Here is a 23,226-nt window from a genome sequence, read left to right on the forward strand (position 1 = left end):
CACTATTGTTCACATCTATATCCTTATTTATTTTCTGTCTAATGAATTACTAAGAGGAGACTTGACGTCTTTTTTTCTTTTTTTGTATTGGGAATTGAACCCAGGGGCACTTTACCACTGAGCTACATCCCCAGAATTTTTTATTTTTTATTTTGAGAGAAGGTCTTGCAAAGCTGGCCTTGAATTTGTGATTTTCCTGCTGCAGCCTCCTGTGTCACGTGGGATTATGGTGGGGTTATGGAAGTGACCAAACCCAATCTTAAGTCTTAAACTATAATTGTAGTTTCCTTCATTTCTCCTTTCAGTTATTTCATATTGTGATTCATGTACTTGGAAGCTCTGTTGTAGGAATTTTTATATCTTCTTAGTATCATTGTTATATAATGTCCTTTTATTCCTAATATATTTTCTTGTTCTGAAATCTACTTTGATAGAAATATATCTGTTCCAGCTTTTGATTAGTGTTTGAGTGATATATCCTTTTCCTTCTAACCTACATAATTTTTGCCTTTTTTGAGGGGTGGGTAGGTACCAGGGATTGAACTCAGAAGCACTGAACCACTGAGCCACATCCCCAGTCCAATATTCTATTTTATTTAGGGACAAGGTCTCACTGAGTTGCTTAGTACCTCACCGTTGCTGAGGCTGGCTTTGAACTCTCGATCCTCCTGTCTCAGCCTCCCTAGCCCCTGGGATTACATACATGTGCCATTGCACCTGGAAATATAATTTTGCCTTTTATTATTATTTGTTTTGGGGGTGAAATTGAACTCTGGGTCTTATGCATATTAAACATGTGCTCTACCACTTGGCTCTGTGGTACACTCTCAGCCTACCTTTTACTGTTTTTTGTTTGATTTTTGTTGTGCTGGGGATGGAATCTGGGAACTTGTGCATGCTAGGAAGGTACTCTATCACTAACTATCCCACCACAATCACCTATCTGTCTTTTTCATGATAACCATCCTAGTGGATGTAAAGTGCTATTTTGTTGTGGTTTTGATTTATTTAATTAACCATTTTCTTAAATGATATAATGTTGAGCATCTTTTCCTGTACTTATTGGCTATTTATTCTTGGAATTGTCTCTTCATGTCCTTTGCCCATTTTAAACTGGGTTATTTCCCTGTTATTGTTGAGTTATAAGAGTTTTTTGTATTCTGAATACTAAACCTTTATCAGATAAATTATTTGCAGATATTTTCTCCCATTCTATGAGTAAACTTGTAACTTTCTTATGGTGTCTTTTTAAGCTCTAAAACTGTTTTTTTTTAAGAGAGAGTGAGAGGAGAGAGAGAGAGAATTTTTAATATTTATTTTTTAGTTCTTGGCGGACACAACATCTTTGTTGGTATGTGGTGCTGAGGATCGAACCCGGGCCGCACGCATGCCAGGAGAGCATGCTACCGCTAGAGCCACATCCCCAGCCCGTTAAGCTCTAAAACTTTTAAATTAACCTGTGTTGGTTTGTATACCTTTGACTTGGCTACTCAGGAGGCCAGGGCAGGAGGATCATTTGAACATATGAATTTGAGAGCAGCCTGGGCAACAAAGCAAGTCTTTGTCTCAAATTTAAAAAAAAAAAAAAAGGAAACAAACAATAATTATTATATTTGATGAAGTCTAATTTGTCTTTTTTTTTCCTTTGGTTGTTTTTTTTTTTTTTAAAGAAAATATCATTTTAAAGAATAATAACCATTGCTATGGTCATGAAGGTTTCCTCCTAAATTTTTACTCTGATATTTAGGTTATTAATCCATTTTGAATTAATTTTTATATAGGTATATGGTAGGGGTCCAACTTCATTGTTTTGCATGTGGATATCCAGTTGTCTCAGCACCATTTGTTAAAGAGATTATTCTTTCTCCATGGAATTCTTTGGCACTATTGTCAAAAATTCTTCAACTACTGTGTAAGATTTCTCCTTCCCACTGGGTTTTCAATTCTGTTCCATTAATCTATATGTCTCTCTGTCTTTTTTGTTTCTAATTTTACATTTCATACATCACCCAGTTTTTTTTAAAACATATGTCTGTCTTATGCTAGTAGTACAGTGTCTTGATTTCCGTGAGTTTTAGAAATTGAGAAGTGCGAATCCTTTAACTTTATTCTTTTTCAAAAAAATGTTTTGGCCATTCTTTTTTTTTTAGAGAGATAATTTTTTAATATTTATTTTTTAGTTTTCGGTGGACACAACATCTTTTATTTTATTTTTATATGGTGCCAAGGATCGAACCCAGCGCCCTGATCATGCCAGAGGAGCGCACTACCGCTTGAGTCACATCCCCCGCCCATTTTGGCCATTCTGGGTTGCTAGATTTAGCTTTTCAATGTATGCAAAGGAGCCAGCTGGGACTAATAGAGATTGCACTGCATCAGTAGATCAATTTGGAGAGTATTACCAATTTTACTTAACAATATTGTCTTCTAATGCATAAACATAGAGTGTCTTCATTTATTAAGACCTTCAGTTTTTTTCAACAATATTTTATAGTTTTCAGAGTATTAAGTTTTACACATCTTTTGTTAAATTTGTTTCTAAAGCCAGGCATGGTGCCATACACCTGTATTCCCAGCTATTTGAGAGGATGGGGCAGGAAGATAGCTTGAGCCCAGGAGTTCAGGACCAGCCTGGGCAATATAATGAGATCCCATCTCAAAAATAAAGAAGGACACACACACATGCACACACATGTATATTCCTAAGAATTTTATTCTTTTGATGATATATGAGGTAGAATCATTAATTTCATTTTCAGATTACTAAATACTAATGTATAGAAATAGTTTATTTTTGTATTCCTGCAAACTTGCTGAATTCATTAGTTCTAATATTCTTATAGTGGATTCCGTGGAATTTCCTTTCTAATCTGGATGTCTTTTAGTTCTGTTTCTTGCCTAATTGCCTTGGTTAGCTCTCAGTACAAATTGAGTAGAAGTGGGGAGTACAGATCACCTTCTCTTGTTCCTCATCTCAGCTTTCATCATTAAGTATGGTATTAGCTGTTGTTTTTTTTTTTTTTTTGTAGATGCCCTTTGTTTGGTTAAGGTTCCCTTCTATTACCAGTTTGTGTTTTTATTATGGCGGGGTTTTGAATTTTTTTGAAATTTTTTTTTGTAGTTGTAGATAGACAGAATGCCATTATTTTATTTGTTTATTTTTATGTGGTACTAAGGAACAAACCCAGTGCTTCACACATGCTAAGCAAGTGCTTTGCCACTGAGCTACAGTCACAGCAGTGTTGGATTTTTTAAAATGTGCTTTCTGCATATATTGAGATGATTATGGTTTTTTAAAATTTTGTTGTTGGACAAAATATTCATTTGATGAGTGCTGTATTCTGGGTCTGGAAGGTCCTTCAAAGGCCCGTGTGTTAAATGCTTGATCCCAGGGTAGCCCTATTGGGAAATGGTGGAACCTTCAGTAGATGGAGCCTAGTGGAAGGTCTTCAGGTCATTGAGTGGTTAGTAATTATTTTAGTGCTTTCATTTGAAAAGGTATATTTTACCTTTATCCTAGAAGCTATTTTTGCTAGATATAGAATTCTTGGATGACAGTTAATTTATTTCAACATTTAAAAACTGTTTTTACTTCTTTCTGGCTTCATGGTTTCTGTTGAAAAATCCAGCCTTTCAAAGAAGTTGTTCCCCTACAGAAAATTCATCATTGTTTTCTGGCTGATTTTAGGATTTTTCTTGTTTAGTTTTCAAAGTTTCATTATGACATATCTGGGCTTGGAGTTTTGTTTTATTATTGCTAATTTATTCTGTTAACTAAGCTGCTATTGCTGCTGTTTCTTCTTCTTCTTCTTCTTTTTTTTTTTTGTAGTTGTTTTGTTGTTCTGGAGATTTAACCCAGGGTGCTTTACTTCTGAGTTATACCCCCACCCCCCTTTTCACTGAGCTTTTTGATATGGAAGTTTATATCTTTTTTCAAACTAACATCAAGTTTATCCTTGTCATCTCCACTCTGATATTGAGCCTGTCCTAAGGATTTTAAGTTTTGGTTATTTGTGTTTTTCAGTTCTAAAATTTCCCCTTCATAACTTGTATCTTATCTTACAATTTCTTTTTTCATTCATTTTAAAAATATTTACCAATATTTTTTTTTCAGTTTTGGCAATACTGGGGATTGAACCTAGGACACTCTTTATCACTGAGCTACATCCCATCCCCAGACATTTTAAATTAAAAAAAAAATTTAAATTTGTAATCCACCTGTCTCACCTCCTGAGGAGGCCATGTGTTGCTGGGATTACAGGTATATACCACCAAACCCAGCTAGTATGTTTACCAATACTTTCTGAAGGCTGGTTTAAGATAGTGCTTTATGTGACAGTTTGACAATTGACTCACCTCACTGAGAGCATCCTACTTGTCATTTTTGTGCCATGGTGAGATTTCACTGATTTTGATAACACTGGATAACTTTGGATTATATCCCGGCTATTTGAGTATTATGTTGAGATGAGGGATCTTGTTTAAATCCTAAGCAGAATTTTGGTTGTTTAAAGTTTAACTCTAGTTAAACTAGAGTTTTCTCAACTAGCCTGATTAGGCCTGTGTCTGCACTAGTCAGGCGTGGATCCGTAGCATACATCTAGGATCTGACCCCACATACACAGCTGGGCATTAAGCCGGGGAGCTCACATAGACTTACTCAATCATTCAGTTTCTCCCCGCCCCCCCCCCAGGCTCTCTGTGGTAATTTATAGCTCTTCAGGGCCTCCCTTCCAAGGTCTCCAGCCAGAAATATAGAGCTTTTGCTTCCCAGCCCGCTACATAATTCCTCCATTGTGTCCAGGCCCACTGCAGGGGCAGAGGGTACAGCAGAGTTGCCCCATGCTCTGGGGGCTGTAGCTTCCCTCTCTGGGTTCAGATACCTGCTTGGTGGACACAGACAGCCCTCACCATACCACCACTGGCACTTCTATGAAGAAAGAGAAAAATGGAAATTCCAGACTCTCTAACCTATAGGGCTTCATTTCCTCCATCCTAGACACATTCTCCAGGGGCCTTTCTGTCCACAGTAGGTATACATCCAGTTTCAAACTGCCTTCTTATCCAGGCTGAGCAATATTAGAAGAAAAAAGTAGTGACCTATTCCAATGAACTTTTGAGTGTGGTCTTTCTCATCTGCCTGCCCCTGCAGCTGATGGTCATGGTCAGCAGGGATTATAATGCAGGGCTGGAAAAGAGGGAAGGCCTGCCAGGGAGAAATCAGGACACCTGAGGAAGGCCCCCATCACATACAACTAACCAGGTTGAGCAGAGCAAAGCCACTGGTGGCACTTGGCAAACATATACCTACAACACAAGTATTGCAGACAGTACACACAGGCACACAAGGAATAGATTTGTGCACACAATAATTTGCTGCACACACTTGATACAGATGTGTACTTGACACGTACACTTAGACTCACAGACCTACATACAAGGGTGACACATGCACACTCCCTGGGCTTTTCTTGACACTGGTCCAGTTTCTTGAGACACAGGTTTGTCCCATTTAATTGAGAGGGGCTGGGGATGTACTCTAGAACAATTGCCTGGCATGCACAACGCCCTGGAATTTGTTCCCCAGCACCACAGAGTGACCCACAAAGGGGCAGTGATGTATTGATGGGGCTGCAGAGTTCTGGCCTCAAGGATTCTTCCCCTGGAAAGCCAGCCCCCACTTGCTCCAGGCCTGACTTTTGCCCTTCACCCTGGCTCTGCTCAGCAGCCCCACCCAACCTGGGCCCTAGGCTGGTTATAGACATGTCAGCAGAGCTGGGTCAGGGGCTGGTGGTTATGTGAAGCTATTTTTAAGTCTAGCTCTGTGGCTGGCACTCCCACCCTCAGCCACTCTGCCACTACTGGCCACCTGCCGCCGCCTGTCCCGCTTGGAATGCTGATTGGCAGTTGGCTGGGATGGGGGTTGGGGACAGACCGTTATAAAGCTCGGGGTGCTAGGGAGGCAGCTGTCCCTGTCTGGAGCCCGTGTCTCCCTGCCACCATGGCTACCCACCGCCTAGTGATGGTCCGCCACGGTGAGAGCACATGGAACCAGGAAAACCGTTTCTGTGGCTGGTTTGATGCAGAACTGAGTGAGAAAGGGGCAGAGGAGGCCAAGCGTGGGGCCAAAGCCATCAAGGACGCCAACATGGAGTTTGATATCTGCTACACATCAGTGCTGAAGCGGGCCATCCGGACCCTCTGGACCATCCTGGATGGCACAGACCAGATGTGGCTGCCTGTAGTGCGCACTTGGCGCCTCAATGAGCGGCACTATGGGGGCCTCACAGGCCTCAACAAGGCAGAGACCGCTGCCAAGCACGGGGAGGAGCAGGTGAAAATCTGGAGGCGCTCCTTCGACACCCCGCCACCCCCTATGGATGAGAAGCACCCCTACTACAATGCCATCAGCAAGGTGGGCTGCTGGGAAGATCCCTGGAAGGTCTGAGGTTGGGAACCTGGGTTGGAAACCAATTGCCCAGGGAGGGAACAGCAATGTCCCTGTTCCTCTCCCCAGGAACGTCGGTATGCAGGCCTGAAACCTGGGGAGCTGCCCACCTGTGAGAGTCTCAAGGACACCATTGCCCGGGCCCTGCCTTTCTGGAATGAGGAGATTGCCCCCCAGATCAAAGCTGGCAAGAGAGTGCTCATTGCAGCCCATGGGAATAGCTTACGGGGCATCGTCAAGCACCTGGAAGGTGAGGCCCACCCTCAGGAGGGTGTGGGGCAGAGACAGGTGGGGATGACAGTGCCTTTCCTTTTGGCAACTGAGCAGAGGTGGGGGTTTCAATCAATGCATTGAATATAGAAGGCCGAGAAAACATTTTAAAAACCATTCTGTGACTTACTTCATTTCTATATGTTCTGGGAAAGTTGTGGGTTTCATGGACACAGCACCCATTGGGCCAGCCTGCCTGGGGAGGTGGCACCCCCCTGCCCCACCATAGGAGCTGAAAAGAGGTGAGATAGGCTTGAAGGTGGCATCTTTCCCAAGGATACCCAGCTAGGAAAAGGGCCAGGACTCAGGGCACTTGGCTCCAAATCGTTGCAGGGGAGCTAATGTGTGCAGGGAATCTGCTCTCTTGGGTTCCCCTTCCCAAGAGAACCATGAAATTTGGTGCAGAGCTAATGAATACCCACCCAGCCTCCAGCATGTACTGTGGCTCCCTCTAAAGAGTGAGGAAGGCTGGGTGCATTGGCAAATGCTGGTAATCCCAGCCACTTGGAAGGCTGAGGCAGGAGGATTCCAAGTTTGAAAAACAGCCTCAGCAACTTGGAGTGTCCCTAAGCAACTTAGTAAACTCTCAAAAAATACAAAAAGGGTTGGGGAGGTGGCTCAATGGTTACTCCCTGTCCCCGCCAAAAAGAGCAAGGAATGTTGACAAATGGGCCTGGAGATCTACGCAGGAAAGGGGAGGCCCCCACGTGATGGTCTCCTCCACTAGTTCTTAGATGTCAGGACAGTCTAAATTAGCCTCTGAATGACCTTCAGGTGTGTTGAGACCATAGTAAAGGAATGGGATGTACCCTAGATCTCTGGCTCCTATGTGCTGAACACCCCCCCACCCCGGCAACTCCTTCTGGGGGCTCCATAACCCCACATGCCTCAACCTGCACTAAAGGGAAGAGGCACTATGGTGAGTGTGATCAGGCACCAGGAGGGTGGGGGTGTTCCCAACTTCCCAGGGAACATTCTCTAGTCCTTCCACATGGTGGGGGTAGGGTGATGCCAATGCCAGATTGAATTGCTACTGGTGGTGGGTCCTGCAGCAGCAGGCAGGGTCAGGTTTCCACTCATTCCTCTGCTCAGAATTTAGAATCTAGAAACCAAATGGTTAGGATATCCTTCCGACCTTCAACTTTAGTCTGGCCAGTTCATATTGGGCTGAGGAAACAGTGGATAGCACCACACAGGTCACAGCTGCTCACAGAGGATGAAGTTCATGTCTTGCCACTGGGCTATTTCTGTAGGCTGCTCAGTTTAGCTTAGTTCTGCCTTGACCTTTAGGTACATTTTTGTGGCCTTGATCTCAGGGCTGGGAGGATTAGTGCCAGGCAGCCCAGCTTGTTGCCCCAAAAGGCCATTATGTCTGTTGTATGGAAAGGCTGTGGATAGAGAGGCTAAGGATGTTATTTTCTGGTCCAGGGATGTCAGACCAGGCCATCATGGATTTGAACCTGCCCACTGGGATCCCCATCGTGTACGAGCTGGACCAGGCACTGAAGCCCACCAAGCCTATGCGGTTCCTGGGAGATGAGGAGACAGTGCGGAAGGCCATGGAAGCTGTGGCTGCACAGGGAAAGGCTAAGTGAGGGTGGGTATGGCAATAAAGACAACTCTCTGCATATTGCCTTGAGTTCAATATGGCCAGGCATGGCAGGGTCATGGCCTACTCAGCTCACCCCATTAGCTGTGTTGGCCCCAGGGACCAGTACAGCTATTCCTGGAGCCTACATCACTCAGGGACAGGAGCCTAGTGCCCAGACCTGGCTATTGGGGTTGAACCAGGGAGGTGACTACCTGTACTCCAAAGAAACCCTCAAGCTTTAAAGCCATTTGGTAACCATGTTCTTGAATTAGGGTACTTTAGGGAGAGGAGCTTAAGTGACCCAGCCCTCCCCAAAGGAAGCACAGGGCAATATTTCTTGGCGAGCTTCCTTTCTTTAGAGAACAAGTGGTTCTCTACTATCTCTAAGCCCCACCTCCTGGTGAGCACAGACAAGCCCATGGGGCCTCACAGCTTACAACAGGCCAGATTCATAAGGTTGCCATGGCTTGCTATCTTTATAGTAGAATGGGGGGAAGCCTAAGTAAGGGACAGGCAGGATTGGCACTGGGGAACATCAGGCTTGACCACTGCTTTCCTCATGCAGCCTTCACCCTAGGCTGCCAGCAGGTGAGGCCCAGAATCAAGCATGCCATTGGGCACCTCCTAGGCACAAGGACCTTATTGCCCAGTTATTGAGCAGGTCTCCATGTGTATTGTGCCATATAGCAAAAACTCCTTATGGTAGGGAGCTGCACTGCCTTTTAGTTCCAGAGGAACTAAAATGCAGGCAGGCTCCAATTTCAGTCACATGCTAACATTTATGCCTCTCCTAGTTGACTAATTGGTCACTGAGGTCTGAGGATAGGACCGTGCATACGCATGTGCATTTTCACTCACACAAACACATCCATCCCAGACACAAAGCAGATGCAGACTTCCAGTTGGGGTTTGTTTCCACATAGGAGTGGCAAGCTACAGCAGGTAAGACCAGAACTGGGAGCCTGGGTACCAAACTGCAATTCTTGGATTTGTTCTACAGACACACAGGCTGGGATAGAAAACAGGGAGACAGCAAGGACACATCGTGTCTTTGATTTTTCACATACCCAGAAATGGGAGCTTGGTCATCCCATCCCCACTTCCCAAGGCCCAAACAGAGGGACAGAAATGGAGTGGGGCCAGGCAGGTTCCAGTAAGACAATAACTCCCTGCTGTCAAACTCATCATGGTCCACTGACTTTGGTCATAGACTGGTAAAAGCAATTCTCTAAATTCACTGTTCCCAAAGGTCATTCTAAATAGTTACAGCCACCATCCTTTAGAAGCCAGAGAGAAAGAAAGAAGAGGCAAATGCAGAAGGCTGCTCCAGATGCTCCTGCTCAGAGACCTGGCTTAGCAGTACTACTTACTCTCTTCAGGCAGAGATTACCTGGGGGCTCACTATGGGTGGGGCTTAGCTTAGTGTCCCACAGATGTGAAGAGCCACACTAGTGGAAGGATCTGGGAAGTTGCAGGAAGTGTGTTTGTGAATCACTGGGTTATTGCTGCATCTGGGGTGACAGAGGCTGAACCACCCAAGCCAGAGGAGCCCTGAGGCCTTTTCCTCATTGTGGTTCCATTCTTGGAAGTGCCAAACACTGACTCTTGCATCTTCTCTTTTAACAATAAGGAAGCCACATCTGGGTGGGGAAGGGAAAGATGGGCTTCAGCCTCACTCAATGAGCTCCACATAGTTGGCAGGGAACATGCCAAAGTGGCCATCGGGTCCATAGCCACGCCACCAGCCTTCGTCGATCACCTCGATGCCAGTAATGAGGTTCTCAGGATCAAAGGAGATCTCGGTGTCATCCGCTGCAGGAAGATTAAGCCCAGGTGCTACATCAGGGGCCCTGCTCACAAGTCTCCAATACTTGTGTGCCTCTTGGGCAGCCCCATCCCCTCATGCACTAGAGCTTTCGGCTGTCTGCTTTCTCCTTGGTCACATCCCATTGTCATACAAACCATACAGAGCCTAATAGTACTGCAATGCCCGCCCCCTACACCTGGGAACATCTTCCTACAGAGCACTTCTACAAAAGGCTGCTCCCCAAAGACCCTCAGCCCTTTCCCCAAGGTCTCCTCTGGGAAGTCAGCTCCATTCTCTGGTCAGACCTGGAGGCTATACAAGATGGCAACTGGGGTTCCTGTGAAGGGATGGTAAGCAGCTGGCTAGAGTATGTAGGGGAGGCCCAGGCTGTCTTAGGATGGAAACTTCAGTGCCATGGTCATCACAATTCCAGTGGGGCTTCCATCCTCAAACTTACCTCCCACCTTCCTCTTTGTTTCCCAACACCCTTGGTGCTGTCTCCCTACAGAGCCCCAGTCATTTGCTCCTAACTCCTAATCTCAGGACCCATGATCTGTGGCAGCCAGGTAGGGCACCTTACCTGCTTGATAGTCGTACAAGGCCCGGGCACACAGCCCTTGCCCACTAAGCCCCTGGCCCTGTGTATAGTGGTCAATGTGCTCAGAGCCAGTGTCTTGCTGCTGGACCTGCTGAGAGAGAAAGATGGGATTAACCCAGACTCAGCCTTCTCACCTAGGTGGCTCAGGTCAAGCTGGGGCCTGAGAAGGGGGTAACAGCACACAGGGTGAGCGGCAACATAAGGCTGGGGGCTACTGCTGTCCTAACACACCCGCACCACAGTCATCTCCCCAAGATATAGAGGCTGAAAGACAGTGCAAATGCCTTTGTAGTCCCAAACTACAAGGTGCTTCCCTCACCCAGCATTAGTCACATGGGCACTGGCTCACATAATTTATAGCATGGGGTTCTTTCAAAAGTTGAATGAGAATCCATAAGTGCTTCAAAACCGTTAGTGTGTCACAGAAAACTCATGCCTGTGACTCCTTTATTGCCCCACCCCACTATAGAGAACCCACCATTGGGGGCTCCTCGTAGAGGGGCTCTTGCTCTGGAGGCTCCTCGTACGTGGCTTCCTCTTCTGCCTGCACCAGACTTGGAGGAATGCTGGCTGCTGGCTCCTCACAGACATCTGCATAGAGGACATAGCAGCTTCTGACTCCTCTCCTTCCCACAACCCTCCCTTCTCCACCATAGTCCCCCTCCAGGGTCCCATAGAATAATAAATGCCTTGCCTGCTCTGGGCCTTGAGACAGCAGAAGTTGGCTCTCTGCCAAAGGAGGTCTCTGGTTGGGTGAGCTGTTTCTGCAGGAAGGGGCTCCTCAGCTTGCCTGCAAACCCCCACAAACAACATCCCCACCACTTCAGAACCACTTCTTGGCACCCACACACCCACTTGGTCTGTTAGAGCAGCCCAAGGGAGCTGGCCCCAGCTAGCACGGGTACAGACACTCCAGGGCTGTGCAGAGAGATGGCAGGCAGCACAGCCATATGGGTAGGAGGAGACACCTCAGCCCAAAGCTACTCTCCTCACTTATTCCTTGTCATTCTCCAATACACCTACCTGTCTTGTGACCAGGCCCAGAGGGATGACCCACCTGGCTGAGGGCTAGAGATGGAGGTGGTAGACATGGCCCTCTCCTTCTGCTTGAAAATCTCCCGTGGGTGTGCAGTCCGCTGATCAGAAAACACCTAGGGGAGCACACATTGACCTGAGCAGTAAGACTCAAGAGCTTCTCACATCACTGCTCCCTACCCCAGCAAGTAGGCCCTGAAGGCTACAGCGGGGCCAAGAAGCCTAGGGGCTGATAGGGCCTCTCCCAGGACTAGGCTGCAATCCATGCCAGAAGTTTCTGCTCCTGGTTTTCCTTCCCACTGGCATATCTGATATGCCCAGATATATCTCAGGAATCTGAGCTGAGCCCTCAATCTGAGTTCAGGCGCTTTGACATGTGATGGATCCAAACTAGAAAGTTTCCAGACCCTTTGCGAGAAAATGCCAAGACTAACCTGCTCTTCCCTGTTCTTCGAAACCACTTCTTGCTGCTGTTCACCTGTCCTGTTGGGAAGGGCCAGAGTCGGGGAAGACAGCTAAGGCTCTTCAGCAGCCCCTCATGCTGTACCCTCAGTTGTCCTGCCTCTGAGGGATTAAGTGAGCACACAGGGACACCCAAGGGATCCCCCCACCATGAGGCCAGCACCCTAGCCCAGTGAATGGTGGGCTTACCTTGAGGGGCTGGTTTCTCTGTGCTGCTCCTGGTAGCGCTGCTCTCGGCGGGCAGCCTCCTGCAGTTCCCGCTCCCGGCGTTCCTTTTCCAGCTGCCGCTGCTCCTCCTCAGCCCGTCGCTTCTCCTCCAGCCGGCGGTTCTCCTCCTCCTTCTGTAGGGAGGGCTGGCCACTCAACCCTACACTGACCCCTGGCCTCACCCCCTGCCTTGAACCAGGTCCCACAGGCATGTGGTTGAGGAAAGACACTACAGCACATCCCTCACATGCCTTGTGACTTAATCCACTTACGCCTTACTTTAACTACCTATAAAAGATCAGGTAGAACACTCACTACATGCCTGTGTAGCATGCTCATCAGCGTGCCTGCCCCTACTCCATGGTTCTTACCTCAGCTTTGGCCCAGAAGCTGTCTTTTCCAACTCTCTTGATCTCAGATATGGCATTGGTCTTCTGGTACACAGAACCCTATGGGGGATAGCAAATGCTAGAGACCTGGCCCTGGGTGGAAGAACAGGCCCCGAGGTACAGAGGTAGGAGTAGGGTGGAAAGGATTTATAAGAGCATGTAAGTGGACTCAGTGGGGACGTAAGAGCCTGGCCCTTCACCCTCAAGGAGACAGATACCACGTGCCCAGAAAGAGGCCCAGGAATCTGCCCCAGCAGTGATGCTGAATCCCAAGAACACTGGAGGGGTCTCTGGTGGCACCTAGCCCTTGTGCATGGGGGCCAAGGCAGGAAAGGTCCCGTCTACAGACTCCTTGGGACCAGGTAGTTCTAAGGCAGGCCTCTGGCCAGAGCTACCCCTTAGAGAGCTGACCGGCACAGCATTGTCCACAGGAATTATTGTAGAACCCAACTGTATGTCTGATGCTACAGTTCCCCACTATCAACTTGACCACTCAGTGTAAGGACTACAAATCTACAGGTGTCTTCCTATAATGTGGGTGGGTAGGGCTCTGCTCTGATGCCATCTGAAGTTCCTCTACAATGGTTCCTGCTAGGGACCACAAAAGATTTGCTGGCACTGTGACCCTGGGAAATGGCTGGACCATTATATCTGTGCATTCCTGAAGAGCCTCCAGCCTGACCATACATAGCTGGCTCCAGACAAAGGCTCTGGAATGGCTGGGCCAACCAGCAAGTATGGTTACCATCTATGGAAGCCAGGCATGAGGAGTCCAACTACATAGACACTGGGAACCATATAGACTACTGGCCCCCATCCTCAAGTACTCAGCAATGAGAGCTCAGTGATGGGCAGGCAGCACTCACCACTGGGGCCTGGGGTCCTGCATCCTGGAAGCGGCTGCTTTCCCTGTGGAAGCTGTAGTTGGCCCCGGAGGCCTTGGCCACCTTCTGCATGATGCACTCAGGCTCCACATCCTCCTCTGCTCGTGCATTGATGGTCACATGGGCCCCCTGTGGCAGAAGCAGCACTTAAAGATAAGCTTTGCAAGCACAGGGGTGGATGAAAAAACTCATGACTATCCACGTAGCAGGGACCACCATTGCCCACAGGAGACGGCAAGGCATCTGTCTGGCTGCTGGGAATTGAGGCCCTTCCTCTCTGTGTTGTAATAGTTCCGGATGCAGCTCAGGAGATGCCCAGTCAGCCACCAAGTTCTTCCTGAGAAGCAGACCCATGACCTCATTATCTGTTATACTAGACCCAATAACTTTTTTTTGGTATGGGGAATTGAACCCAGAGGCACTTAAGCACTAAGCCACATGCCCAGACCTATTTATTTTGACACAAGGTCTCACTAAGTTACTTAAGACCTCACTAAGTTGCTGAGTCTGACCTCGAACTTGTGATCCTCCTGCCTCAGCCTTCTGAGTTGCTGGGACTACAGGCATGCACCACTATGCCCAGCTAGACCAAATAAACTTGGAAGCCTTTTCAGCTACTAGATGGAAACACTGAGGCATATCAGAAAATGTATTTGTAGAACTGGGAATCAAAGATGTCTCTTTGCTAGTAATCAAAGAAGTGCAAAAAGGTCATCTAGCAAATGAACAAATCTTAATTACAACATAACTGCTTTTGAAATTGAAAAAAAGGTGACCATAGAACAACTGATGTGAATACTTGCAGAAATGGGCTGAAAATGAATACACTAAAATGATGTTATGGTGGTGGGCACAAGCATCCTTTTTCTTTCTCCAAATCCTGACAATGCTGCTAAACTATCTAGAGTACTTGTAAACAAAACAAAACCCAGGGCCAGCCCTTCCCATTGGATCAGCTCCAGCATGATCCTTAATTCTGCTCTGTTGAGAAAAACCTTCTATCTGGTCACATCCCTGCCTCCTATGTACCTCCAGTGTACCTGGGTCACCAGAGGAGCAGCCTCTGCTCATGCCCTGAGAGCCAAACAGAGCATTAGTCAATAGCATGCTCCTGACTCCAGCTCCAATTCCAACTCAGATGCACCCAGGAACCTGGGGTGTTTGATCCTGTGAGGCCTCTTATGGGACAGCAGGTTTGGTGTAGCCCTCACCTTCAAGAAGTTGGCCATGGTGCTGACGTGGTTGGCGCATGCTCCCTTCCGTACATCATTCACACCCTCGCCTGTCTGCAACACAAGCACATCCAGCATGACCCAGGCCTCCTCCCAAAGCCATTTCCCTTTCCACAAGTTCCCAGGGACATAGCAGCTTCTTTATCTCCCCAAACAGAATCCCCTCAAAGTAGCTATCATTCTCCCAACTGAGTCACACAACGAGTTTAGTTCTTACACCTCCAAGGGGCTCAGGAACTGTTCTCTGGGCAGGACAGCTGCTGGTTTCCACTGTGGGGGAGTTTCCTGAGCTTTCTTTTTCTTCTTTTTTTGGTATCGGGGAATGAACCCAGTAGCACTTAACCACTGAGCCTCCAGCCTTTTTTATATTTTATTTAGAGACAGGGTCTCACTAAGATGCTTAGGGCTTTGCTAAGTTGCTGAGGCTATCTTAAACTTGTGATCCTCCTGCCTCAGCCTTCCAAGCCACTGGGATTATGGCATGCACTACCGCATCTGGCTTCTGAGCTTTCTTCATTCCTAATGAGGTGGGTTACGCTCTGCTGGATCTCCTGTCCCTGCACACTCCTTAGGATTTCTGCTTCACTAAAAGGATTACCATGAAGGAAATGAGGCAGGAATTTCTTCTGTTGATTATTTTTATTTCACTTTGCAGGACTAATTCTGGGATTAGAGAATGAATTTTGTGTAGCAAGGCCAGTTATTTTGTTTATTTTTTGCTGTACTGGGGATTGAACTTAGGGCCTCACACATTAGGTATAGGCTCTACCATGAAGCTACATGCCTAGTTCTTTTTTAAATTTTTATTTTAAGACTAGATTTCACCAAGTTGCTGAAGCTAGCTTTGAACTTGTTGAGATTCCTCTGACAAGGACAGTTATCCTTTGGGCTACAATGAATTAATTAACTATTCTGCTATTTCAACAGCTTTCAACTGTTCTGTTTAATAAATCATGCCAGTAAAATACACTGTTCCCCAAAAAAGTCAAAACAAGAAATAAATCAAGGGACTTTCCCCAGTCACACTAGATGAGATGAGTCCACGTACCCAGTTGATGAGGACAAACTTGGGCAGGCCAGAGTTGGGGTCCTTCACCCTGCAGAAGGCATACATCACCTTCCCACTGTTGAGTTCTTCCACCAGCTCCTCCAGACCACCTTCTGCAGAGTCACAGAGAGGGTTAGAAGTGGCCAGTGTCCCTTGCCCACCCTAATGCCTGATTCATCAGTAAGGGAACCCAAACCACTATTCACCAGGGCTTCTTACCCCATCCACCTCAGAATCCTCCTTGGGAGCTGAATTTAAAATGAGGTTCCTGGGGTTAGGGGTATAGCTCAGTGATAGAGCACTTCTGGCAGGCTTAAGGGCCAGTGTCCAATCCCCAATGCCACAATAAAATAAAAATAAAAACAAAATAAACTACTTACACTAGGCTGATTTAGCATAGCTCGTGAGACCTGAGAGACTGCATTTTCTTTTGTACCAGGGATTGAACCCGGGGGTGCTTAACCACTGAGCCACATCTCCAGCCCTTTTTTCTTTAGAGACAGGGTCTTGCTAAATTGCTTAGGGCTTCGCTAAGTTGCTAAAGCTGGCTTTGAACTTGCTATCCTCCTGCCTCAGCCCCCTAAGTCGCTGGGATTACAGGCGTGCACCACTACTACACCTGGGTAGGAGACTGAATTTTCTGACAAGCACCTCAAGTGACTTTTTTTTTTTTTAAACCCACACTAGTTTAAAAACCACTCTTCGAAACTCAAAGAAATCTCTGGAAATTAAAAATATCATTTCTACTACAGATCACAAACATCAAAGTGAAGGATCTCTACATCAATTTTACTGTTCCCTGGACTCCACAAAGGGCCCCAGGATAGTGGGGCTACTAAGTCACCCCCACTGGGAGCCACATGTTCACTTAGACATCAGAGTCACCCAGAGGGTCAGATCTCTTGTAACATCTCACAACTGAACAACTGGCTTGGTCCTCAGAGTCTCAGATGCTGGGAGTAGGATGGGCTGCATAAGCCATTCTCCATGACACTCATTCTCAAACCCCAAACTTCCAAAGCTGAAAGGAAAAACTGGGTCAGGTATTTTAGCTACAGGACTCCATAGAACCTGGGCAGTCAATGCTGCATTGGTAGCATAGTCCTGCTTTATGTCACTGGCAACAATAGCAGAACACTTAGACTGCTGATCCCTGCAACTCTCAGGCACCTACCATGTCATGTGAGATGCCTATTCAGTGCCCATTCTGGAAAGAGGATGCATCAGTGAAAACAGCTTGTAGGAGGAAGGGCTTTCTATTGATAATTGTCACTAAAACTGAACTTGTTCCACCAAGCAGAGAACTTGTTCCAGGCACTCAATGAACAACACAGCCACGTTCTGCTCAGTACTGGGAGTGGGAGGAAGTCAGGTGAACCTCAGAGTATAGGCATGCTGGCCTTGAGCATGGGGAGGGATCAGAGTATCAGTTCGGGTTCATACCACATCATCTCTAGCTCAGCCTACTTGACAATTTCTGCCCAGTGGTGGCCAGGAGCCAGTTCTTCCTGCAGAAACGGCCCATACTGAGGTCCCCATCATCACCTGCAGTGACACTGCCTCTTCCCAGTGCTCTTGCCCATGGTAAGGGCAGAGAAGAGGCAGAGGAGAAGGTCTGTGGGGCTTCTGTACTTGCACTAGCCGGCATCCACCCAGCTGAAGTCTCCTGGGCACAGACTGCCCATGATCTGGAGAGGGCTGGCTACTTTCACTTAGCTTCTCCAGAAAGAGCAGCACTTCCCTGTATCCAGGGATAAAATGTTGAGGAAGAATGTTTTCACTCACAAACATCTAAAACCCAAAGCTTACCAGAAGTATCCAGTAAAGGGCCAGAACCCATGCTGCCCAGAGGACTGATAGAGCTCTGGTCCCTAGACCTGCCTTGTGTTGGTTCATATCCTAATCAGGGGGTCAAGGAATCCCTCAATGGAGCTAATGTGGGGATAGGTCTGCAGAAGGCAAGTTTCCTACTCTTACGCTCAGAAAGGGGAGATGTGACTGCAGTGGAGTCACATGCAAGGGAAACCTGTCTGCCTGAGTCCTTTTTCTCCTGCTGGGATAGCAGAAATGCCAAAGAGATGGACCAGTAACAGTCAAAACCCTCTTCCTTTATACACCATATTCTCTGGCCTCCTGGTGCTAAGAGTCCATTTGAGGGATACTCACCTCCTGTGCCAGCCACACGAATGTCATTGCTATTGCCCTCGTAGGTAAACAAAGCCCTGAAATAAAACAAAAGTGGGTACAGTGGTCAGCACCCTGGGCTCCATCTGCCTTCACCACACCTACCAGGGAAGATGCAGACTCTGCTTTGCCCCACTCTGACCTGCCAGACAGGTTCTCATGTCTGAGGCCATGCTGAGGCTGACTAATCACGGGACTTGCTGTGAGAGAAAAAGCCATGGAGATAGGATGCACACACCTACTTAAAGGAAAATGTAAGTTGTTGAGTTTTATGATAACATTCCACACATTTATGTGTAAAATACTCATCTGGCTACCAGGTTCATGAACTTAAAAAGACAAAAGATACATATATATTTCTGAATCCAAAGCATCTCAAAGGAGAGATAGAAATGAGGTAGGTAAGTAGATAGGAAGGAGAAAGATGCACCAGGCAACTTGGAGGCTGCCAACACTCAGGTGGGCATCTGCCCTGCCTTAGTGAAGCCTGAAGGGTGGTGTGGCAGGTCTCCCTCAGATAGTCTCCTGGAAAACTCATATTTTAATAGGTGTGTACAGTATCAGAACCCACAGGGACAATGTTACAAGAAGTCAATTAAGACCAGTGACCCACCAACCTCTTACAGAAAGGAACTGTGGGCAAGATGCAGACTTTCTATCTAGTAGAAACTTAACTGTCCATGGCTGACACTGGGCTGCCTTTCTTTCTGATAATACTAATTATTTATAAGACTCTGAAAAAATTTTGGCTTACAAACTTGTGCCCCAGAGGTGGTGAGAAAAGACAGTAAATTTTATTAAATCTGAACTATGAAGAACAAGGGTTACTCAAGGAGAACATCCTTGGAGAGATGGCCTTCGAGAGGCAAATTTTGCTTGAGGTTCCCCATAGTGTAATCATAGTCATCAGTACCAATCATGCAAGAACTTAACACCTCTGACAGTGCTGGTGGGTATAGGGTAGAGGTAATGATCTCTCTAAAAGAAAGTCAAGATAAAATCCAGCCCAGTATCTGTCATCTCTCCAGCTTTGGAGGAAGAACAGACAGAAGCTCTACGGATAATGCCAATGCCACTGGGCGGATGCATATGCCTGAGAAAGATAAATCAAACCCCATGCCCAGTGGACCTGGTTAGTAGGAAGGAGGCAGACCATTAGAAAAGAGCTTCTGCTTATCAGGAGAGGAAACAGAATATAGAAGGGGGGAGGACCACAGAGAAATATGAAGAAAGATTTGGAAAGTAGTAGATGTCAGCCTGAGTTGGTGGAACTTTCTGTGGGGGGAAAGAAGGCCATTCCTCTCTCTCTTTTTTTTTTTTTTTTTCCTGGTGCCAGGGATTGAACCCAGGGGTGCTTAAGCACCAGGCCTCATGCCCAGCCATTTTTTAATGTGTTGAGAAAAGGTTTTGCTAAATTGCTCAGAGCCTCACTAAGTTGCTGAGGTTGGCTTTGAACTTGCAATCCTCTGGCTTCAGCCTCTCAAACTATTGGGATTACCAGTGTGCACCACCATGCCCAACAAGACCATTCCTCTTGATGGCCACAAGGCCTGGCTGCCAGGGCACAGGGACTGGCACAAGCAGCAGGGAACAGAAGATGGCAGCTTATCTCTTCTAAGAAGAGATCTGGCAGCTAATAAATCCAACTTAGTATCTGCCACCTATCCCTCCAACTTCATTCCCCTCTCCCCGAGTTCCACTCTAAACCACCTTCAAGACTGTTCCCAGTTCAGAGGTACATTCCCATCTCTTCTTTCAAAACATGAAAAAATCTGGTGCACTGGCCTGTGCATAGCAAGGATGTGTGGCATGTAAATAAAGCCTTACATTCCATCATTCTTTCAAATATGTATTCTAAGAACCTACTGTTTACTAGCAATAGGAATTCAGCTATGAACAATCCCCAAAGGCTCCGCCCATGGAACCTGCCTTCTAACAAGAGAGATAGACCACACACCTAGGCTAATGTACTGCCACAGAGTAAAAAAGGCACAGGATGAGACAATGAACCAGATGAGAACAATCTCATCAAGATCTGAAGGGAGGAGACTAGAGACAGATCCAAGTTAGAGGGCTAATAGGGCTGTGGTTCTGGCCTTAAGGCCTGATGCAATGCCATCTGCTGTATGAAACCTTTAATGACCCATCAAACTGGAGATCAGCTCTTCTTCCTCTGATATTCTCTACTGCTTCTTCTATATCATTCAGTCCACCCTTCATCTGAGCTTTGAATACACAAAACAATTTTGTACCAGGCACCAAGGAAAGAGACAAGTTCATCCTACCCCTATTACTGAAGAGATAAAAGTGACAAGAAAATCCACAGGGTATGTAAATGAAGGAAGTGAAACTAAAGGAGAGGAAAAGGTGACTGTAGTCAGGGAGCTCAGAATTCAGAAGTCTCTGAGAAGGAAACCTCAGAGGAGAGACCTGAAGGCATGCCCATACCTGGGATGAAGAGGAAGTGTGCTCCCGGCAGAGGAAGTAACAAAAGCAAGGACTCTGAAGAGGAACCAGATTACATATTTGAGGAAGAGAAAGGCAAGGGTAGAGTAGTAGTGAGCAGGTGTGGCCACAGTGTGGTAAACAGGAGGGGCAAAACAGGGTTATATAGGGCAAGTCAGTGGGGTGGAGTCTGGGCTTTACTCAATGTGCAACGGGAAGTCACTGCAGAGTTATGGGTAGGGAAGTAAGACAGTCCAGATCTTTTTCAGCTAGTGAAAGGGGACTTGCCTCAGTTTGTTGAGTAACTACCTAAATGGCTGTGACAATTAGGGTTGGAGGCCAGGGGCTCATGCAATTGACACAATCTGCAGTTATTCAGGAGCCTGGAGGTGAGTAAGTGGGCAACAGCATGGCTATCCAAGCAGAGTATGGTAAGAGGAGGCTAAGCAGGTCTAGGAGGAATACAGAGTAGATAGGACAGGTCAGAACCAGGCTGTGGTGGCAGTAGACAACTTTGGTAAGAAACCCAAGAAAAGACTAGAAACAAGGGAAGTCTGCACTACCAGCTGGGCTGTGAGGTATCACACTCAAACCAGTGACAGTTCGCCAGGCATAGTGGCACATGCCTGTAACCAGTGACTCTAGATATGAGGAAGGGTGATTGAAAGTTCGAGCCCCACCTCAGCAACTCAGTGAAGCCCTCAGCAACTTACTATAACAAGTAAAATATAAAAAGGACTGGGGATGTAGCTCAGTTGTAAAGCATCCCTAGGTTCAATTCCCAATACAAAAAAAAAAGGCAAAACAAAACAAACAAACAAAAATAATGACAGTTCCTGAGAAGACCGAGGCACCAGGCAAGTATAAAGGAGACAAGAAAGCACTTAGACAAGGAGAGGTGGCTGGTTACAGCAGCAAAGCCTACCCCAGAACAATGAAAGGGAGTCCATGAGGACCCACACAGTAGGGTAGACTCAGTAGAGAAGGTCTCAGTGCTGACCACAGGGTGGGGGTGGTCCCACCACAACTCCACCCCCAAGTTCTAGTTTCTAATTTCCAAGTTTGGTTACCTAAATCTACCATACTAAGCATATTTCTTAGAACTGAAAGCACTAAAAACTGGTCAGTGAAAACAGTTTAAGCAAATGGGAAAGTGAAAAAGAGAACTAGAGAATTACTTACAGCTATGCATAGGGCAGAGAGTTGATCTGTATGGGGGCTACCCAGGGTTACCCCCATAAACTTCAGATTCAGGCTCCCAGTACTGTAGTTTCATCAACTGCATAAGGGGACCTACACACTAATAGCCTCCCAAAACCTGCCGGGGAGTGGTGGAGGGAAGACCTGACTTTTTTCTAAATAGGTGGCCAGTATACTATTTTTATTCTTCCCATGATTCAGACACAAGAAAAGAGAAGCAGAGGTCTTGAAATCCACATTCCCAGGGAACTAGAGCCCCCAACCTGTCCTCCTTGTCTGAGCCTCCAGAGCAAGCTCATGTTTCCCAGCCCGACTGTCAGACCCCTCTCAAAGGCCATCCCTGAACTCAGCGTTCGGAAGAACCCAAGCGATGCTTCCGCCTTCTCAGGCGAGGGTGGAGGAGCTGCGGAGGACCCCTTTCTCCAGGGAAGTCCCAGAGCTGGAAAAAAGAACCTGGCGAGGCCAGCAAATACCACCGAGCGAAGTCCTACAGAGAGGGCCGCGAAGCCGACACTAGGCGTCGAGGGTGCAGGGGAAAGGGCTGGGTCTCCCAAGCCGTTCCACCCGTTCACGAACTACGCGGCAGCAGTGAAAAGGGTGGGTCAGCACAAAGCTGGGGTGTGGGGCGGGCAGGCAGGTGAGCCTCGCACCACCTGCGGCCGCGCCGCCTGTCGCTAGCGTCCCCCACCCACTCCGGGCCCGCCCAGCTGCCCACCAGTCGGTCGGGGACTTCTCGGTGACCACCCGCACGTAGGCCTCTTGCAGCGCGGGCCCGTTCCGGCTCAGGTTCGCCGCCATGGTCCGCCCCACAGTCCCCGAGCCGCAGCCGATGCAGCTTTTGGGGCCAGCCTCCCTTGACCGCCGGAGCCCCGCCCAGGTGGACGGAAGCCTCGCCTCTGACAGCCGGAAGCCCCGCCTCGAGACAGGAAGTGAAAGTAGAGGCGGGACTGAACCGTAGCCTTTGGGCTCTCCTCGGGGTGAAGGCGGTTTGAGGTTGTTCTTTTCAGGCGCTGGCGAACTAGAGGAACAGTCTTGTCACCTTCTGTTCGTCAGCAGGGTGGTCTCCCCAGGCGTGGCCTAGAGTGTGCTCTGATTCTAGTCCAACCGCTTAGTAGCTCCAGGAGTGATGCTTAATTCTGTTAATTCTTGTCGGAGTTAATGCACTTTTAAGAGAGCCTGCATTCTCGAGTCTTCCTCGACACCGGATCCCACGAGCCAGTGTGTGGATCCTCACCAGAAGTTTGATTTATGAATAAGTCATGTACAGTTCACATAATGAATACACGTGTGAATGAATGCTAAGCGATGATCGCACCGCTACAAAACCTAAAAAAAAAAAAAAAATGCTTTTGTGCCCGTTCTCACTTTTCTTTTTCTTCCTCTGCAGTTTGGTTAAGTGTGGGGTAGTGGAGGAATGAAAAGGACT

General features: G+C 47.2%; 2 protein-coding genes across 3 annotated transcripts; one reads left to right on the forward strand and one right to left on the reverse strand.

The window, feature by feature from the left end:
- The first annotated feature begins 4,708 nt into the window (after window positions 1–4,708).
- Pgam2 (phosphoglycerate mutase 2) lies at window positions 4,709–8,346 on the forward strand. The gene is made up of 3 exons (XM_005319232.5): window positions 4,709–6,415; window positions 6,518–6,698; window positions 8,147–8,346. Exons 1-3 carry the CDS (start codon window positions 5,894–5,896, stop codon window positions 8,311–8,313), a joined length of 870 nt encoding a protein of 289 aa, XP_005319289.4. The 5' UTR covers window positions 4,709–5,893; the 3' UTR covers window positions 8,314–8,346.
- An 859-nt stretch (window positions 8,347–9,205) lies between these two features.
- On the reverse strand, window positions 9,206–22,688 carry Dbnl (drebrin like). Of its 2 annotated transcripts, none has more exons than XM_013355977.4 (13): window positions 22,516–22,688; window positions 18,138–18,193; window positions 15,972–16,084; window positions 14,903–14,977; window positions 13,674–13,820; window positions 12,790–12,867; window positions 12,401–12,552; window positions 12,184–12,232; window positions 11,772–11,865; window positions 11,409–11,504; window positions 11,193–11,305; window positions 10,697–10,805; window positions 9,206–10,121 (listed from the first exon to the last, which is right to left on the reverse strand). In XM_013355977.4, the coding sequence occupies exons 1-13, from the start codon at window positions 22,596–22,598 to the stop codon at window positions 9,982–9,984; spliced, it is 1,305 nt and encodes a 434-aa protein (XP_013211431.1). In that variant the 5' UTR covers window positions 22,599–22,688; the 3' UTR covers window positions 9,206–9,981. The 2 variants fall into 2 exon arrangements, with proteins under 2 accessions (XP_013211431.1, XP_005319286.1); XM_005319229.5 differs by having other exon boundaries at window positions 10,697–10,802; window positions 22,516–22,687.
- Window positions 22,689–23,226: the final 538 nt, after the last annotated feature.

The sequence above is a fragment of the Ictidomys tridecemlineatus genome, chromosome 2 (genome assembly GCF_052094955.1).
Source record: "Ictidomys tridecemlineatus isolate mIctTri1 chromosome 2, mIctTri1.hap1, whole genome shotgun sequence".
In the NCBI taxonomy this organism is placed as follows: domain Eukaryota; kingdom Metazoa; phylum Chordata; class Mammalia; order Rodentia; family Sciuridae; genus Ictidomys; species Ictidomys tridecemlineatus.

Bases quoted from the DNA above. Each gene is read 5' to 3' on its own strand.
- Pgam2 (XM_005319232.5), top strand. From the start codon at position 5,894: ATGCTGATTGGCAGTTGGCTGGGATGGGGGTTGGGGACAGACCGTTAT. The intron at 6,416-6,517 runs GTGGGCTGCTGG...TCCTCTCCCCAG, and splicing joins ACTACAATGCCATCAGCAAG to GAACGTCGGTATGCAGGCCT. The intron at 6,699-8,146 runs GTGAGGCCCACC...TTTCTGGTCCAG, and splicing joins CATCGTCAAGCACCTGGAAG to GGATGTCAGACCAGGCCATC.
- Dbnl (XM_013355977.4), bottom strand. From the start codon at position 22,598: ATGGCGGCGAACCTGAGCCGGAACGGGCCCGCGCTGCAAGAGGCCTAC. The intron at 12,868-13,673 runs GTGAGTGCTGCC...TATCCCCCATAG, and splicing joins CAGGACCCCAGGCCCCAGTG to GGTTCTGTGTACCAGAAGAC. The intron at 11,505-11,771 runs GTGGGTCATCCC...GGGGGTTTGCAG, and splicing joins CATCTCTAGCCCTCAGCCAG to GCAAGCTGAGGAGCCCCTTC.